At 37.8% G+C, this 20,683-nt stretch overlaps 1 protein-coding gene across 1 annotated transcript in view; it reads right to left on the bottom strand.

Moving 5' to 3' along the window:
• Positions 1–6,564: 6,564 nt before the first annotated feature.
• The window catches only part of myo5b (myosin VB), a 63,732-nt gene continuing 49,613 nt past the window's right edge, over positions 6,565–20,683 (bottom strand). Inside the window, exons 24-40 of the mRNA XM_079834269.1 lie at positions 19,865–20,010; positions 19,666–19,785; positions 19,437–19,571; positions 18,785–18,853; positions 17,283–17,522; positions 16,632–16,714; positions 13,897–14,095; positions 12,862–12,955; positions 12,647–12,778; positions 12,417–12,568; positions 12,056–12,145; positions 10,941–11,091; positions 10,556–10,850; positions 10,282–10,456; positions 10,105–10,185; positions 7,970–8,116; positions 6,565–7,358 (exon numbers count right to left, since the gene is read on the bottom strand). Coding sequence (XP_079690395.1) covers positions 7,347–7,358; positions 7,970–8,116; positions 10,105–10,185; positions 10,282–10,456; positions 10,556–10,850; positions 10,941–11,091; positions 12,056–12,145; positions 12,417–12,568; positions 12,647–12,778; positions 12,862–12,955; positions 13,897–14,095; positions 16,632–16,714; positions 17,283–17,522; positions 18,785–18,853; positions 19,437–19,571; positions 19,666–19,785; positions 19,865–20,010 — 2,321 coding nt within the window. The 3' untranslated portion in view covers positions 6,565–7,346. The remainder of the gene's footprint in view (positions 7,359–7,969; positions 8,117–10,104; positions 10,186–10,281; positions 10,457–10,555; positions 10,851–10,940; positions 11,092–12,055; positions 12,146–12,416; positions 12,569–12,646; positions 12,779–12,861; positions 12,956–13,896; positions 14,096–16,631; positions 16,715–17,282; positions 17,523–18,784; positions 18,854–19,436; positions 19,572–19,665; positions 19,786–19,864; positions 20,011–20,683) is intronic.

Raw genomic sequence — 20,683 nt, 5'->3', positions numbered from 1 at the left:
GCGTAAAATGTATATAATGTACGCGTATAACAACTTCTAAGGATCAATATACCTACTTATTTTGTTGCTACTGTTATGGAATGAGTTGTGTGTGTCTGCTGCAGTGAGAACTCCGCTTATTGTATTGATTGTAAATTGTATTGTAATTGTCAAAACATTTGGTAACTAAAAAGAATTTTATATTATGTAATAATAAAGTGCATTTATTTCAATCACACATCAGAAGGCGGTCTGATGACTGTTGACACCCTCTTCATTAGCATGTTGCGCCAAGGAAAAATAAACACATTTTTCAAAAAAGCTACATTCAAAAAAAATTTTTTTTATTAACAATTTTATTAAAAATTAAAAGGAAACAAAGTCAACCTTCAGTTTAGCATTTCCTTTAAATGTTTCATTTTTTTTTTATTTCACCAACAATCGTGTCATTTATTCAATTATTTATCTTCTTGCACATTTAATTAATTATACATTTATTTGCACATTTATATAAATAAATAAACCAACAAAATTTTACACACACACACACACACACACACACACACACACACACACACACACACACACACACACACACACACACACACACACACACACACACACACACACACACACACACACACACACACACACACACACACACACACACACACACACACACACATAAACACACATAAATATATATATATCACTTCTTTTTTTTTTTTGCGTTTTCCATACTGTATCAACTTTTTCTGATTTGGGGTTGTAAAAATTTTTTTTATAAAAAAAAAAAAAAAAAAAAATATATATATATATATATATATATATATATATATATATATATATATATATATATATATATATATATATATATATATATATATATATATATATATATTTTTTTTTTTTATAACATTTTTTTTTACAACCCCAAATCAGAAAAAGTTGGGACAGTATGGAAAACGCAAAAAAAAAGAAAATAGAAGTGATTTCTAAATTTACTTTGACTTGTATTTCATTGCAGACTATATGAACACAAAATATTTCATGTTTTGTCTGGTCACCTTCATGTAATTTGTAAATATGCATCCTTTCCTGTCATTCAGACCTGCAACACATTTCAAAAAAAGTTGGGACAGGAGCAATTTAGGGCTAGTAATGAGGTTAAATGGTTAAATAATGATGTGATTTGAAACAGGTGATGTCAACAGGTGATTGTAATTATGATTTGGTACAAAAGCAGCATCCAAGAAAGGTCTAATCCTTTAGGAGCAAAGATGGGCTGATGATCGCCAGTTTGCCAACAAATACGTGAGAAAATTATTAAAATGTTTAAAAACAATGTTCCTCAAAGAAAGATAGGAAGAGATTTGGATATTTCACATTCAACAGTGCATAACATAATTAAAAGATTCAAGGAATCTGGAGGAATTTCAGTGCGTAAAGGACAAGGACGCAAGCCTAAGCTGAACAACCGTGATCTCCGATCCCTCAGGCGGCACTGCATCAAGAATCGTCATTCATCTATAAGCGATATCACCACATGGGCTCAGGACTACTTTGGCAAACCTTTGTCAAGTACCACAATACGTAGTTACATCCACAAATGCCAGTTAAAACTGTACTGTGCCAAAAGGAAGCCCTATGTTAACAGTGAAGCGCCGTCGACTTCTCTGGGCTCGGAGGCATCTGGGATGGACCATCACACAGTGGAAACGTGTACTGTGGTCAGATGAATCAGTATTTCAGGTATTTTTTGTGAGGAATGGACGCCGTGTGCTCCGGACCAAAGAAGAAAAGGATCATCCAGACTGTTACCAGCAACAAGTCCACAAGCCAGGGTCTGTCATGGTATGGGGTTGTGTCAGTGCCCTTGGCAAAGGTAACTTGCACTTCTGTGAAGGCACCATTAATGCTGAAAAGTACATAGAGATTTTGGAGCATAATATGCTGCCTTCAAGAAGACATCTTTTCCAGGGACGTCCATGCATATTTCAACAAGACAATGCAAAACCACATTCTGCACACATTACAAAGTCCTGGCTGCGGAGGAAGAGGGTACGGGGACTTGACTGGCCTGCCTGCAGTCCCGACCTGTCTCCAATAGAGAATGTGTGGCGCATTTTGAAGCGCAAAATGCGACAACGAAGACCCCGTACTGTTGCCCACCTTAAGACTTGTTTGCAGGAAGAATGGGACAAAATTACACCTGAAACACTTCATCACTTGGTGTCTTCAGTCCCTAAACGTCTTTTAAGTGTTGTGAAAAGGAATGGCAACATTACAAAGTGGTAAATGCTTTACTGTCCCAACTTTTTTTAAAATGTGTTGCAGGTCTAAATGACAGGAAAGGATGCATATTTACAAATGACATGAAGTTGACCAGACAAAACATGAAATATTTTGTGTTCATATTGTCTGCAATGAAATACAAGTCAAAGTAAATTTAAATTTAGAAATCACTTCTTTTTTGTTTTATTTGTGTTTTCCATACTGTCCCAACTTTTTCTGATTTGGGGTTGTATGTAAAATTTTGTTGGTTTATTTATTTGGGTATTCATTTATTGTTTTTGCAGGTTCCTCCATAAAAGAGGAAGAGAGGATCGGTTTCACGTGCCGCTTGAACTGAGGCTACAGCGATCTTTCACATGACAGTGTGCCAAAACGGTATATTTATTAATTGAATTTCGTAACAAAATGTACAGAATTTCTAAGCTGAGACTAACTTTCATACCAAAAAACCTACTCTGTCTGTGGATATCAGTGTCCTCCTTGGCAGGGATGGGCAGTATTTCACATACATGTATTTAAAATACGTATTTGAAATACAAAATACTATTCTGAATTTTAAAGCCTTTGAAAAAAATCAAATGTAATTTGTATTTAAATATATTTAAGATGAGTATTTTTGTATTTTCAAAATACTTTGAGCCAGTCAACCTCTTTTTCAGGGTGCTGTTTTCATGCATCAACTAGTTCAGACCAGACACGCCCCTCCCCCCAACCCCAACATTCATGCACAACTTCTGGAATAAGGATGTCATCAATTCTACTTGTTGATTAAAGTAGCTAGTGAAATGTGTTTGAAGCATTAACGTTACTGCATGTTAGGGATGGGTGATATCATATGACAATACATGTAGGACAGATACATTTTACTTCAAACTAATTAACACAGTTTGTGCTTGTTATTAAATTTAAGGTGCGTCAAGTTTATGTGTATAGCGCATTTCGTACATGCCGGATATTTTTAGCTTGGCTTTTCAGATTATCAAACAAAGCCTTTTCTTGACCCTGCAGAAGATAATTTCGCTGTTCACACCTTTTACTACAATTATTAGTTTTGGTACATCAGGAGAAAACTAGCCTGACAAGCCAGACCCACATCAAGATGTTGGGTCTGGAAACTCACCATTAGCAGGGCCAGGCCCGGTTCCAGAATCAAATCACTGAAGGTGCTTCTGAAATTGCTTCTGAAACAGATAGGCTAAGCAAAGGCTCCACCATAGCAGTGTACATTGAAAAATGTATGATTATTTATTTACAAGTAATTTACCAATAATTGGAATTTCAAAAATATTTTACTACAAATTGTCTATTAATCTACCAGTCTGCCTTTACATTTCTTTAATGCGTTACTAGTATTTTTATTTTTTTTTAATCTTTTTTTTTTGTATAAAGATGATTCTCAATGTTATGAAAGATACAGAATCATTTGATATACCATTTTACTTTATGCAATATGTGTTTAAACATGGCCTTAAATGCCATTCCCATTCTATAGGCAATGTATCTATACACTGTATCTAATTTGCATATTAATGAGTTGTAATGTAAAAAGACATGTAATAATATTTTCATAAGAAGGTCTTGTATTTCATAAGAATATCCAGACTTAAAACTGTGTATGTTGTCAGAGAAATTCGTTAAATAATGTCCTCTACAGAGGCAAAACCTCTAATCTGGGTCTCAGGAGGATATATTTTTGTCTTGTGCAGAGTGGCATTTATATTTATAAAGTATAATAGTTTATTCAATGAATGACTGTAGCCTCGAAAGTGAGCCAAGATCGCCACGATCACTAAAATGCTGTTGCTTTGTCAGTTCATTGAGTTCCTTTATAAAAATGAAGTCGTCTTGTCAACAGTAAATCTCTTACTTACATCGTGTCTTGACTTTGATTGTTAGAGAGGTTTCGCAAGCCTGCATTAACTCAGCACTGAATAAAAACTCTGGCGTTTTGAGCAGTTCGAGAGCTCAAAGATTATATCTGTGATTGGCTACATTACTCACCGCTGCAAAAACACGCTGTAAATCGATGCATTTGACGCTCTCCAGAGCTCGGACATAAATGTGCAAATCTGCCAAATCTGTTTTGCCTATATTATTACAGTATCAACTAAGGGTGCTTTTGCTTGCGTTTGAGGGTGCTTATAGCAGTAGAACCGGGCCTGAGCAGTGCTCAATCCGATGGGCGGGATAAACGGTTGTCTTTCAAATTCCCTCTGCACGCCATTGGATAGCGCCATGAGAGGCACAACCAACCAGAACAAAGAAGAAGGTGAAGCGGAGCTAACGTTAGTTCATAGATTAAACCAGGGGTCTCCAAACCCGGTCCTCGAGGGCCACTGTCCTGCAGAGTTTAGCTCCAACCCCAATTAAACACACCTTAACCAGCTAATCAGTTACTTACTAGGACCATGTAAGACCTTGATTAGATGGTTCAGGTGTGTTTATTTGCGGTCGGAGCTAAACTCTGCAGGACAGCGGCCCTCCAGGACCGAGTTTGGAGACCCCTGGATTAAACTATTAAACTTAGAATCCGGTCGGCAAAACTCCGAACACATCTTCTTTTCTTAAGAATGACTTCAGTGCCGTTCTTTGTCCTTTTCTCAAAGAAAAGCTTAACTCCAAGTCTTCCAGAGTCGCAGCCAAAGCTGATTCGAACGACGACTGTTCGCCAGCTTCTTTGTTTACAAGTAGCAAGTAGAGCCTCCGCAACTCTGCCGTGACGTGCCCTCATTATGTTAAGCCCGCCCACCGACTCTATACACGATGTGATTGGCCTGACCAGAGTTTGGTTTTTCCAGCTTGCAGGTCTACCGAGAGTTGCTAGACTACACTCGCGGCAGATTAGATTTGCTGCCGCTAGGGTGCGTCTAGATTTCTAGGCTAGGAGAAAACATGAAGATATTAGAAAAACGATGCTCTCTTTCCTGCTAGTGTAGGCTACATCCCTTTCTTTCTTATATAATTTATATTACCATTATTTACTGATATTTATTCAAATGTTTTACAGGCTGTAGTATTGTTTCACTGACGGAAAATGTAGGCTATATAGCCTACATTTTTAAAATAAAAATATCTTAAACTTAATCTTAAACTTTCTCAGATTTCTTTCAAATTTTCATTATTTTCATTCAGTGTCAGCTATTTAATCAAAAATTTAATAAAATGTAACTGCTTATTTGCTGAAATCATTCAACTGTTGTTATATGTATATAGCTAGACCTATATTAGATTTAAACCATTTCATACATTATAACACTTTCTATCTAGATCTTCTTTTGCAACTGACATGCGCAGTTGAACCTGCGTGTCAGTGTGACGTAGGCTGTAAATTGGTCGGCAATTTACATTTACATGTATGCATCTGGCAGACGCTTTTATCCAAAGCGACTTACATTGCATTCAAGGTACACATTTTATATTTTAGTCAGTTCTTGCTTTCCCTGGGGATCGAACCAATGACCTTGACGTTGCTAGCGCCATGCTCTACTGTTTGAGCTAGCCTTCACATGTATTTTGTGTATTTTCAAAATACAAAATACTGTATTTATATTTAAATAAGTTTTTCCACACAGTATTTTGTATTTTAAATACATTTCCATGTATTTATGCACATATCTGCTCCTTTATTCCTTATTCCTGCGAACAGAGAACCTCGCGTGATAACACGCTGAATGCATGAGAGTCAGAAGCCCAACAACTTATTTTAGCCATTTAGTCCCGTGACTATATTCACAAGATTTTGATCTGTGTAGAAGTCATATTAGTTATAACTGATGTCTGATGATCTAAACTGAATGTGTTCATGCGCGTGTTATATTAAAGTTAAAATTAAATCAAGGAGTGTGATGTTCTGAAGCATACACATTAAGCCTGAAAAAACTGTGGTTAATGCGACAGCAGTGGCGTGATATTTAATGTGTGAGTTCCGTGCAAGAAAATAGCATGCATAGTATAGTGTGAAATTGAGAAACATTGTTGTACTTACTTTAGGAGTGTCGCTGAAAAAAAGAGAAATGATATCTAAATGTATGTACTACATCATTGCTAACTCAAATGTATCAGTTTAAATTTACAGGAATTATGATAAAGACATGTCATTTTGCAGAGCTCTATTCTGACTCAACTTGTGCTCCAGAAAAGTTACAAGTATTGTCGGTAGAGGGCAGTAAAAAATAGACGACCTTAAAAAAACAAAAGGACTGTACCATGAAAAGTAATGATGGTCAATGTGAAATTTATGGTCAGAAAATAATAGCCAATATATTTACAAAATAATACAAGAATACAAATACGAAAATGTAGTCCTTACTTTATTGGCATTGAAAGAACTATTTCAATCCAGAAAATTACATCCAGAAAGTGATACATGATAATACATGACAATTTGACTGTTTTGTATAAATGTTGAAACCTAAAGCTAAAAGATGATCACTTTGAAACAAAGTACAGTATCCTGCATTGACATGATGCACTATTCTTACAGAACAGCCCACTCTGTTGGCAAAATTGTAAGATAATGTATAAAATATTTTTTTCTTAATTTTTTTTAAGTAAACAGTGAATGGTTATTGCTATTTGATTGCACATTATCATTTACAGAGCTGTGCAAATGTATCAAGTAAATTGTGATAATTGCTTTCATGAAGTAACCTGCTAGTTTTCTCATATAAACTCATCCCAGTTTATAAGACGCCCTTGAGATGTTTCTTCATCATACTTGCAAATGCCCTCCAGCACATTCTAGATCCCACCAACAAACAACAATCACAAATATTTATTTCGATAGAATATTAAACATCCCAGCTCAAATTCCTCTCATTGTCCTCGTCCTCTCTGCTCCACATACTTCAACTTGTCAACGTCACTTTCATGATCAGCCCTGTCCGTTGGCCCGGTGACCGATTCAGGGCTCCAAGTCTCTGCAACCGATTCTTCAACACATGGGGCGAAGCTTTAAAAGACCCTGTTCAGAGAGAGTGATCCAGATTGGTCACTGGCAACAGCCACTGCAATGCAGAGATTTCCTGCTTCTTTCTGCAAGAGGTTGTGGGGATGAATCTTGGCAGCTGATTTTAAAAGTTCTCCTAGAAAGAAAAAAAATGAGACGGTGGTGTTTCTTCAGTGGGAGCCCATGTTTCTAAGATGAGACCGTGCTCCAGCACACGCAAGGGAAATAAGACACTTTTCCATTACAAACACAAAGAAACCAGTGCATACTAATACAGATACATGAGTGCAGACACACATCTTGCATTAGTGTTTCATGTCAGTAGCCCAAAACCCTCTTACTTTCATTTAGATTAAAATGAATTAATCATAAGGATTAGTCAAAGACAAACACATCCCAATCCAAATATAGTGTTTTATCTTTCTTCAAACAATAGACTTTGCTTGTATTAATCGGGAGCCCAGAAAAAAAAAAAAAAAAAAACTGGTTGAATGTTATAGAAGGAAAGTCAAAAGGCAGACAGCTTATTTACACCACTGATCATTCAGCTCACTGAAGCCGCATCTCAACACCACAGTTAGTCGGTCAGGGAGACTGTAAGTCTTGTTAAGTGCCGATACTGTTAATCCCACATGTTTGGTTGTTAGTTTGTGGGTTCGCAGATCTGCGACGTGGCCCACTCTCGTTTCTGCAGGCCGCAGGTCTGAATCGAGCTCGGAGTGAGACGGAGAGATTGAGATGTCAGACCCGTGTGAGGAAGTCCAGGCTGAGGGAGGCAGGGATGTGTATGGCTTCCAGAGTGAGCGCTGAAGGAGTGTAGGGGAAGAGTACAGGGAAGGTGTACTTTGTGTCCACCAGCAGTTGGTTGTTTTCTATCCGATCTTGGAGGCGATTCTGCAGAGGGAAATAAGAATATTTATTAGACATTCTCATTAAGGCCCCGATCGCACAAAACGCGTTTTTGCAGCGAGAGGTGCCTTTTTTTGAATAGATTTCTGTTGGCAGAGAGCGTTATGCGCGCTGCTTATGCGCAGTTCATGTGTAAAGCATGTGCTCCCGCGATTATAATCTGCTATAGACTATTTGCTTAATTAAATCCAGGCTATTATCTGATTAAACGTTGATTAAAATTAAGATACAATTTATACAAAACGAAATTCACATTAAAGAAAGGCTTTCTAAGCAAAATCATACAAAATTTCGTTCAAAATCATTTTGGACCTTCTGTCTTCTGACATATTGCGCATCTTTTCCCTTTTCATAATCAATGTAGCCTAGATTGAATTTAAAAATAACATTATAATATTTAAACATAAACAGGAACTTCCTGTAAATGGTCTGAAAGTACGAACCATACAGAAAATGCTTTCACACTAGAAACGAACTGAACCTTTGTTCAGTTTGATCCGGACTGAGACTACCTCTTTTCGTCGGACCAAATTTCGTCTGTTCGGTCCGGACCGTGGTACGGGGGAGGTTTCACACCTGTAATTTTGATTTGGACCAAACTGAAAAGTCCCAAAGTCCGGACCAAATAAGGTAGGTGTGAAAACGCCCTCAGCAACATAAAAAAACCCGCAGCGCACTGCTATTTTCTAAATTGAAAAACGTCGACCAATAAAAGGCAGTGCAGTGTGCCTCGTGTTTTCAAACCTGAAAAACGCGTTCTGTGTGATCGGGGCCTAAGAATTCAATAATAAATTATAAAACAATAATACATTTTTAAAGCTTTTGAATGCTTGTATGCGAAAAAAAAAAAAGATGCTGATGAATGATCAAATTCCCGTCTTGGAGAAGTATTAATGTAAACAGGCTGCAGGAAATAAACCGTAACCTTTTTTTCAGTTCAAGATTTACAAAAATGATATAATGAGAATGTACAACATGAATCCATTTTCCAAACCGTGTTTTTTTCTTACCCTGAATCATTATGGTACACTTATAATAAGCGTTTATATTGGGACTATTTCAGACCGGTCTGGTAGGAACCGCTGCGGAGGAGCACAGTCCCTGCGTGACTCGCCATAGACATAAACAGAGAGAAGTAGCTCCGGCTGCAGTGTTCTTCCGCAAGACGCGTGCAGTTCTGTTTATTAAACGCTACGGACTGCAGCTTTAATGAAATATATGCTAATATATATGATCTCTACATTAGACCTTGTAGCATAAATAGAACTAACAGCAGTGCTAAAAATGAGTTTAAAATGAATTAAACTAAAATAAAAAAAGAAAACTGCCCTTAAATTATTCCATGAATAACCTCCTTCTAAAAAACGTTATTTACACACTGCCATGTTCCATAGTTTGGAGTCAGTAAGATTTTTTTTAAAGAAATGATTTTATTCAGCAAGGATGCATTAAGTTTATCAAAAATGAGAGTAAAGACATGCATTTTGTTACAAAGTATTTCTATTTCAAATAAATGCTGCTTTTTGAACTTTCAATTCATCAAAGAATCCTGATACCACAGTATTATGGTTTCCACAAAAATAATAAGCAGCAAATTGTTTTCAACATTAATAATGATAAGAAATGTTTCTTAAGCACTGCAGCATCATGTGACACTGAAGACTGGAGTAATGGCTGCTGAAAATTCAGCTTTACCATCACATGACATTTTAAAATATCTTAAAACAGAACATTTAAATAGTTTTTTTAAACTCTAATAATATTTCTTTAATTTATATATTATATAAATGAAATATAAATATACCTTACTATCAATTATACAGTCAATTTGTTAATATTAAACTTTTTAAGTAGCATATTTTTGCTGTAGTTTTAAAGTTAGCATTAGGAATTTCTCTGATTTTGGTATGAACTACTGAAATTTCAGTACACCCTAGCAAGTGTACGTCTATAGTGTGTGTACATAGTTTTACCTGTATGTCTCTTATGAAGGACACAGTGACTCGTTCCTCAAACTCATTGAGTGGCGTGTACAAGTTCAGAATCTTCACAATCTGAGGAGAAGTAAATGCAAGATTTAGACAATGTCAGATCAATGTCAGTAGACAAAATCCAATTAATAAAATGTTAAATGAATGTTAAATATCTACCTGCTGTAAGCTTAGGGAATTACAGAGAGAACAAATGGCCTCTGCGTCTTGGGAGGTCTTCTTCTTCACCTGCAACAGCTGGGCGGCCTGGATAACAGGTTCCATGGTGGCTATAGTTCCACCATGGTGCAGATTCTTACCTCTCACCCATTCCTCCAACTGACTGATGTTGTACCTGAAATGATACCAATGGCGGAGATGGCCGTTACACTCATTAGATGTTCCTGAAGATATCACTAGGCCACGGATTGGCCTGAAAGCATCAAATGTGTACCTGAGCTGCATGCCGGTACTCCAGGAGCAGACATCTTTGCGCAGCAGCAGGTTGTTGAGGGTCACTGCATTGATGGAGTAGAAGAGTTGGCGAACCACCTGCTGGCCGATCTCAGGGTCCAGGCCATGGTCCGCCATGGTGGTGTGAAACTGTCCCAGCTGCCTGATCAGAGCCTGCAGTGTGTAGCCCGCCGGACCTCCACTCTCACAGTCCAAACTAGAGGAGCGGTTCCTGTAGCCCATGGGCTTCACTCCGGCCAGGCTGGGGATGCTCTCGCTCTCAAGCATGGCAGATACTATCAAAACCAAACACAAAAACATGCACTCGTTAGGATTATCAGAATCTGCAAATCATTTAAATTTTTAAGGTGTCTCTATGTACCCACCAATCATGGGTTGCATGATGCCCTCCGCCACTCTGATGAGCTGCTGATAGATCTGGATGGAAAGGTCGCTGAGAACCTGCCGATACTCAGCAAGGTCAAAGTTCTTCAGGCAGTGCTCGTTCTGCTTGGTAGTGTTCTGTGTCATAAACGCCTATGACAGGAAGCAACAGCAAAATCATACCAGAGATCTAGACGGGGTCACCTGGGTCTTTAAAACCAGACTTTTGATGCATGATATGCATGTTAAAATGTGGTAAATGGAGCTAGCTCTCTTATTTGCAGCTGAAATCTTCATCGAACGAGACAAAATATCTAGGGATGAACCTTAATGAAAATTCTGGGCCGAAACCGAAAATTCTTTTTTTTTATTTATTATTTTATATTAGCTTTTTTGATGCATAATTGTAGTAATATTAGAGTTTTTTATTATTAAATTCAGTCATTTTAAATTATATTGAATGTCAAAAAATACAAGCCAATAAAATAACCACACTTTTATTGAAAGTAATACACTAAAATTGGACAGAAAATATATTAATATTATTATTAACTATTCTTTATTCAGTTCTATGCTGTGCAACATGATCAAATTAAACAGATTTATTTTTGACCAATTATCCAAATAAATGTATAGTCCTAAAAAATCTATTGTTTTCAGAGCATGTGAGCAGAGTGCAGCCGGGAGCAGTTCAGGAAACGAGAAGGTGTTAAACACCGTTGGTGTTACAGCACAGTAGGGCTATTGCAAACAGAAACAAGCATACTAATGCATAGAAATGTCATGTCGCCGCATTATTTGAGCGGACTTTGCTTTTCCAATAAGCACGAGCGGTACATGAGTGGAGCATTCGCATGGGCCGTGAGCAACTGAGCAAAGCGCACATGCATATAGAGTAATATATTGAGCGGAGCATCACATGATAACGGCTAGAGCGAGAGTGAAACCTGAGGGCTGAACACTCAGGAGCGGGGTGGCATAAGGCATATATTTTTGGAAGTTTTTCTCTTTCGGCCAAAAACTGAAAATGCTATTTTTGGCCGCCAAAGTTTTGGTGCATCCCTAAAAATATCCAACGATAAAACCCCCTGAATGTATAAAAACTGTGACATCTCACCTCATCCCCGCTGTACTGCTTCAGACAGTGCAGGAGTCGACTGGTATTTGCCAGCCAGAAGGAGGTCATCTCAAAGTCTTCGCTGTTTTTCTGGAGAATTAATAAAAACAGGGATGATGGACAACCTATCATTATGGGCCATTGACTACCATTTAAAAGTTTGGGGTAGGCAATATTCTCTTATGCTCACTAAGACTGCATTTATTTGATCAAAAACATAGTAAAAATTGAAATATTTTGATCAATTTAATGCACCCTTTCTTTATTTAAAATATTAATCTCTTTAAAAAAGTCTTACTGACCCCAAACTTTTGGACGGTAGTGGGAGTGTGTTGATGTGATTTATATACAATACACATACCTTCAGGACCTTTTTAATGGCATTGATGGATGCAGTAAGGAGCGAATGAACTTTCTGGTCGTCGTTGATGTAGTCGGCATGACGGATGCACATGAAAAGGATGTAGGCGGGGAGGCAGGGGACAGTGGCCGACACGGCACTGGGCTTCATGTCTAAAGACAAGACCGGTGTATTAATTACAACCATAGAACCTTTACATTAAAACATGCCTGCATTGCAACCACACAAACCTGTAATTAAAGTCTTGACCAGCAAGGCCTCATCTTCTTTGTAGAACTCCAGCATGCCTTCAAAGTCCTTTTCTCTCCTTTGTACGGTGACCTGACGAGTCAGCTCTGGTCTGCTCCTAGTGGCCTGAGAAACTATACAAATAATCACAGCACATCAGCACAAGGCTCTACTGAAAGAAAATGTTAAACACACAGACAAAAGATAAACATTTAACCTTCCAGCTCTTGCACTTTCTTCATATAGATCCTCAACTGCTTCTTCAACTTCTTCTCGTTCTTCTCCAACTTCTCAGTAAGTTCTTTTAGATCCTAGAGGACAAATGATCAACGTCATCTTGAGTGAGTCAATATTGTGTTGGATGCAGTGATAATTTACAGCCCTTTTAGAACTAGTGGCTAACAGTTTGAGGGCTCATTGAAAAATAATTGTCTTGTCACACACACACACACACACACACACACACACACACACACACACACACACACACACACACACACACACACACACACACACACACACACACACACACACACACACACACACACACACACACACACACACACACACACACACACACACACACACACACACACACACACACACACACACACACACACACACACACACACACACACACACACACACACACACACACACACACACACACACACACACACACACACACACACACACACACACACACACACACACACACACACACACACACACACACACACACACACACACACACACACACACACACACACACACACACACACACACACACACACACACATATATATAAATATATAATATATAAAGTTTATATATATATATAAAATAATAATCCATTTACACAATGAATTTTGCTTCTGAAAAATGCTCAATTTATCCAAAAGATGATTTATTAAATTCAACTTGTTTTATTAATTTTATATAAACTTTTTTATATACTTTAATAATATATAATTAATAAAAAAAATTCTCACCTCATTTTCAATTTTTTTTATATTTGTTCTTAGCATAAATCTAACATAACTTAGAGGTTTATGCCTAAACCGACACCATCAATTGGCCAATAAGGTATGAAAAATACATTTCATGTCAAAATATATTCTCTGAAAACAATGTATATAACTTTAAGGATTTGTTTTAAGGATACCAAGATAATTTTAGTGATAAAATACGACATTACATTAATACTGATTACAAAAATAATTTTCACTGTTTTTTTTAAATGAACCCTCACCAGATTTTCGTTGGTGAGGCGTGTTATCTCCTGCTGCACGCTGAACTCCACCAGAGCTTCAGGAGAAAGCGTGGAGAAGTGGTTCAGCACGTCCTGCTTCTTCTCCAGATTGTCCTTCAGCAGTTCGATCTGCGTGTGGAGAGCCTCTAGCTCATCCTTGTGCTGTCGAGACTGTGTCTGCAGCTGGGCCTCCAGCAGCCTGAACACATACAAACAAGCCACACCATGGTAAGTGGGTGTAACTGTGTACATACTTCACTCTATAACAGTTAGCCCTCAAAACATTTCTCAAAAGTGACCAAAATCAATATATGCCAACGGTCCTTTACTGATTGAAAAACATTGACACATATAGAGGCCTTGAAACAGAAAGCCAGTTAAACCTGGAGGGAAATCAAAGAAAATTAAAGCACAACCTGGCAACTTGCTTTAGACCCTGGTATGCCAGACCAAGCTCCCCATCTTCATTCAAATAACCCCAGTCTTGTGCTTTACTGGCATTCGAGTAACGGAGAGCCAAAGAGACAGAGAAGCGGCAGCAGACAGAGAGGAGAGAAAAGCAAAAGAGAAGAATGACAAGATGGCAGGGCCAGTTAGTTTGGCAAAGCAAGGCATGGCAGGTTAGATTAGTCTGTGAAGACGTCAAGCATGAGGGCACATCAGAATTATCTGCAAGTAAAGCGGTCATGTAGCTTTATGACTTGGGTTATTTCTCGGGCATAATGTTTCAGCTTTTTAGGTGAGCTGCCTGCCCAAGCAATATTTATAAGGAGATGTGGCAATCTCAGGAAATTAGAAATAGAGAAAGGTAGGAAAAATTCATGAATGAGAAATCAGATGGTGTTTAAAAGTGCCCAGTCCTGAGACCACAAACGACGAAATCATTCTTTCACAGGTAATCAGAACCACATCCCACATGTGTCACTCTCTGACTCATATTGTTTCAAAAGGACCACTTTAAAAAGAGGTCATGAATTCAGAGCAGCTTGGATGAATACCGGACAGAATTCAGGTTTAAGGGTGCACTGGCCAGAGACAAAAAGATAAAAAAGCCAGAGATTAAAATTTAAATAGGCTGTACTAAGGCACCTTTTTTGAACACTCCTACATAAAGTCCAAAATAAACCCACAGTAAGTGCCAAATGGGAGAGAAATCAGCTGGCCAGTAACTTAAAGACTTACAACATTACATTTAGTTTAACTGTGACTAATAGTGAGCCTCGCTGATCTACCGTTTTTGAACAAGGCTGCATTTATTCAATGAAAATGATTACCTGTTTTATTAACTGTTTTCTATTTGAATAAATTTTAAAATGTAAATTATCCCTGTGATTGCAAAGGTGAATATTCAGCATCATTACTCCAGTCTTCAGTGTCAAATGATCCTTCAGAAATCATTCGTATATGCTAATTGGATGCTAAAAACATTTTTTATTATCAATGTTAAAAACAGTTGCGCTGCTTAATATTTTTGTGGAAACTGATAATTTTTTTTAGGATTCTTTGATGAACAGCATTTGTCTTTTTTAACATTATAAAATGTCTTTACTGGCACTTATGAGCAATTTAATGCATTTTGTTTAATAAAGGCTAATTTCTTTAAAAATAAAATTCTTTAAAATACATGGCTGAATTCAGATTCAACGTCTGAGTCGTATCCTGTCTTAAACAGGATTTGTTTGAAGGCAGCATAGTAGGTATCATTTGCTGTCTGCCTATAATATCCATCAGTTCTATGTGTGCGGTTCAAACGTTGGTGGAAAGGATAAAAATGGTGTCCTTTTTTTTCCCAACTTACAGTAATGGCCAAAAGTGAGGTCCAGCCTAGGAAGATTGACATTTTCATCATTTATTCATTACATTACAATTATTATTATTATTCTTTTTTTTTTTTTTACAGATTTTGTAAGCATATTGCGTAGTTGTGCTTGGAGTTATTGATAAAATGCAAAAAGAGAGAACCAACTAAATATTAACAACTGATTATGTTATAGTCAATGAATTCATTTTCCTGTGAGCTTTTGGTTGTTCTATGCATTTTTTGCATAGTAAAATAAAACCTGTAGCTGTAGTTTTAGCATTTTGCCAAATCATTTTGACACAAGATAATCAAGTTTGTTTTGTTATGTCCTTCTTAAAATATAAAAAATATATATTTTGATGGTTTAATTAATTGTAGGGTCATTAAAAACAAGTATCCTTTCTGGACATCACTTTTGCACACTACTGTATAACTCAATTTCTACCAAGAAATAATTGTTGTAGTCACTAAATAAATGCTTGGTTATCTTTAAGGCTCACCTGAATTTGTTAGATCATGAGGCATGGTGCTGTAGTACAACAAAATATAAAATTTTTTGAATACAATTCACAACTATTTTGCTAGATAAAGTTTTGCGGCACAAAAATATGCATGTCCGGTAAGTTATCTCCATCAACTCAACATGAGCCAATGGTGGTCTATAAATTTGACAAAAATATTGCAGGTAACTTTTACATTTTTAGCTTTAAGACGGTCAGTGCTTGTTTGAGTTTGTGACAGACTATGCTAACTCATGTGATTGGCACCCCAGTAAACTAATGTGTACTGCTGAAAATGAGAGTAGACAGCATTAAGAGCTGAATCAGAGATCTTGTGAATGATCACTGAATTCCATCTTCATTAAAAAAAGACATGTGGAGAAGAGCTGGTGTCACTTTAAAAGCTTTTCACTATGCAGATGGGACTGCCTTACTTCTTTGAACCAGGCACATCCACAATGTCCTCCGCGTCCACGGGCTTCTTGTTGTTGGTCCATTCTGATACATCATTAGAATTCTGTTTGGATGAAACAAAGATGTCACTAGGGAACAACAAGTGAATGTTTGTAGTTGCTACATTTCAGCAACTCAATCTTGTGGGACAAATATAACAGCGAGAGCAAGAAAAAGAGCTTTCTTTCCAAGAGTAATCAATACTGACTCTGATTTGCCCACCTCAGCAGATTCACACAGGCAGGTGGATATAAAGCCACTTTCACTAGCAGTGCAGGCTTTGTAAAGCTCAGAGAAACTCACTCACTCGAACAAATCACTATTACACTCAACATCCGTTGAATTTAATTTACTCTGAGCTCCATCAAAGACCATTATATGCCATCTTATCCCATTCAATGTCTCCACGTCTGATTGCTTTTATAGAAGATAAAGAAGTTTTCCATTCAAGGTACCTCCACTGATGGGATGCTAATGGATTAGAAAGTCTTATATGACAATGATGGACTAAAATAGCTTAATTTTGAGATTTTGACGACAAAAGCTGTTAAAAAATGGATTAGAAGCCCTCAAAGGTCAAATTTTTAAAATGCGTATGCTGACTGATGTGCGGGTAATGTTTTCAGACTCACAATATGGTTTATGTTCTCTGACTGTTTTACGGAGTTCACAATTTGGGTCTTAAGCATAAGGACCTCCTCCTTGCGCACATCCAGCTCCTCGTTGGCCGCTTTGAGCTGATTGAGCAGCAGGTTGTAGCCCTCTTGAAGCTCATTGGACGAGTTGTTCTCTGAGGCCCTGTCGGCCACCGCTTTCCTCAACTCGTTCAGATCATTCTTCAGCTTCTTATTCTCCGTTTCGAGCTCTTGCCGCTGTAAGCAGAACACATTTTATGAATAGAGTCTGAAAGAGGGTGAAAGGTCTGTATTTTGAACCACTTAAAGCATTGATTTTTATGAAAATCTATCAAAAGTGGCCTGAGGTAAAAAGTTGTAAATAAGCCAGAACGTATGTGTGTTTGTGTAAGAGAAAGAAACTTTGAAACAGAAAGAGACAGACTCACAAAAAATACAAAAATCAAGCATTGCTGACTGCAGTAATTCTATCCAAGTTAATCGAACGCCTGTAGCTAAAGCTTTGATCAGACGCAAAGAGTGTTTGAGCCCTGCAGAACAAGAACCATCAGCAATTATTATATAAGCTCACAGTGCAATATTGGGGCGCTTTAAGAAAACAAACAAATCCGTTACATAATTCTACCGCCTCGAGTTCCACTTGAGCTCAGCTGCACAGCCACCAGATCGGCGTTTGGCTCTGCTGTCTTCATTCATTCATGTACTTTGTTCTCTGGTCAGAGTTAAAGCTGTTAAACTGAGCCTGCTGTTGGGGTTTCAACACGCCCTTGTGCTCCGATAAATTGAACTGATGGCTGATATAAAAGTGTTAAGGGCTTGTGAGGTATTCATATATATATATGCAATCACTGTTTTGCTATCACTTAACTTGGAGATAAGAACTTGATTCAAAATCTTTAAGGTCACAAGACAAACCTAAAAATGTGAAATTTTTCATTGCGTTTGCTTAATATATTATTTAATTCTTGCTTATTATAATATTTCTGGCCAGACAAAGTTAGAGCATTGAAAAAGTCATGTTGATCGCTTTCCTGCCTTTGTCTCATGGCTGTTAAAAGAGTTAACCAAACAAAGTGTTGAATGACTTCTCAATATCAGATCAAAAGAGTGATCTAGTAGAAATAAACTGTATCTAACAGACAGTATATGATTCTGAATATCCTGTCTATTTCACACAACCTTGTTTTCATTTGCATCAAATTCAATGTTTATACAAAGGCACTTTGAAATATTTAATAAACAAAATGAAGAACGGAGTTGCTTTATGAACGTAAAACATAATCCCATTTCCCATCCTGGAATAATTCAGCTCTCTAAAAACATCCTAGTCTTAACATTCTGTATCGTCCCACTCACCCACAGTTTAACAGGCAGCGTGACCAGCAGCAGCAGCAGCAGAGTGGCCCCAGTGCAGAACAAATCAATGAATAGTACTAAGACAGACATTTGACTGGAGGCAGAGCCACATGACCATTACACTGAGCGGGACTGACTATTACCTTCAGACTGTTGTAGGCCAGGTCTGCATTTATATCCTCCTCTGACGTGGAGCTCCTAGGCTCACTACCCTGTAAGATAATAGAAAGGAAAAAAAAAAGATGTAAACACAAGCTGACTGATAAAGCAGAGGACCATGCTGTTGTAAGTACAGATCCGGGACCATCAGAAAAGATAAGTAGAGTTTATGACCGGCCGGCTATGTCGTAACCCATGACCAAAAAGTGGGAAATGTTAACCTGAATGACTGCTTAACAACAGATCTGTAGCTACAAACATCATGAGAGCATGAAGAGAAAAGTATGAATACAATAACAATCAGCAAATCTTGGTTATTCAAGATTATTTTTGATTAATGTTTACATTCACTACTTAAAGACCCAATCAATTGATTAGACAGTTTTCGTTCCTATGTTGACATATTTACAGTTAAAGCCAATAGACTTTCGTTTAAGTCACAGCTTGAGACTATACTTTTTTTAAATGTCTTAAAATATATAGCTAAGAAAGAGTAATTATTATTTTTTAATTTGACCTTTTATTTAAAATAAAATTCAGTTTTTTTTTGTTCGGTTTTATTTTCTGTTTTGTTTTCTTTCATTGGCAACTGTGAGATACGAATGAAAGCAAAGTGGACATGAAAAACAAACATGCCTTGCGTTGACTCAGTTCCTCAACTTTTTCTAGATTAGTCTGCAACCTCTTTCTTTCCTGCTCCAGCTCTCGTACACGCTTCTGTAATTTCATGAAAACACTGAGGTCCATGGCGGCCTTCTCTATGCCCATCTCCTGCAGGAAGACAAATCATATTAATGCTCATCCTGAAGTACCTTTACACCCTTTTTAAAGCCTGCTGTTGTCTGATTCAGACAAATAGCTTTACCTCCACCTGCTGGATGGTGTCATCAGTGTCTCCTGCCTCTGACATACTGATGGAGGGGTAGTTGGAGTCCGAGCCCAGACTGCTCTGGTTAGAGGGGATCCTCCGGTGGCCGGGATGGAACTAGAGTGTGTAAAACCCATGTTAAAAACAACAACAAAAACAAAGTTCCAGAAGTTTAGACTTTGTGTCCAAAAATTACCTTCATGGAGGACATGTCCTCCTGCAGGTTTTCGTATCTCTGCTCCAGTCTGGAATATTCTTTCACCAGGTTCTGATATCGTTGCCTCTCATCGTCCAGTTCCACCTGCAGGCGGCTCTCTTTCTGAGACACATCACCTCCCTGACCTGAGAGACACAACACAGGCATACACACACAGGAATTAAACAATGAGCCAGACGACATACTGTTCCCATTCACTCGTGTATCAACTTTCACGAGCTTGAGCATTTTTGTATTATGTATGAACAACATATCTTTCTCATAATCTAGGTCTCTATACAGTATCTCTAGCCTGGTCTTACCAGACTCTCGTAGCTTTCATTTGTACAGGGAGTCTGACTACTCTACATTGACAAGCGTTTACTTCCTTGAAGGCGGGTACTCTGCTGAAGTTTAAAACTATTGGATCTGCCCAGAGCCACTCTGGATCTGCCATACCCAATCGCTAACATTTGGTCGTGACGTATGTCACGTACGACATCAACGTCATCGTTCTCAGCCACTCCCTCTGTTTGCTGATTGGACCGGTAAAAATTTGTTCGGAGAAAACCTAAGAATATACCGCAGTCCCAGACGCAGTACTGAAGGAAAATGAAAATTGAGCAGAAGTACGTAGGAGGGCGGAGCCAGGCTACAGTATCTCAGGGTATGAAAAAATGTTTAGACGTGAGGTGTCTGGATCCCTATTTTAACAATCTAAGCGCATGGTCTAAAGCGCATGGCGCAGGTGCACTTAGGGCATGTCTGAATCGACTTTTACTAGTTTAACAATGGGAAAAATGGTCGGTGCGCCTGCCG

This window comes from Gobio gobio (genome assembly GCF_949357685.1).
Source record: "Gobio gobio genome assembly, chromosome: 14".
Lineage (NCBI taxonomy): Eukaryota > Metazoa > Chordata > Actinopteri > Cypriniformes > Gobionidae > Gobio > Gobio gobio.
This window is presented reverse-complemented; position numbering and strand designations above follow the sequence as displayed.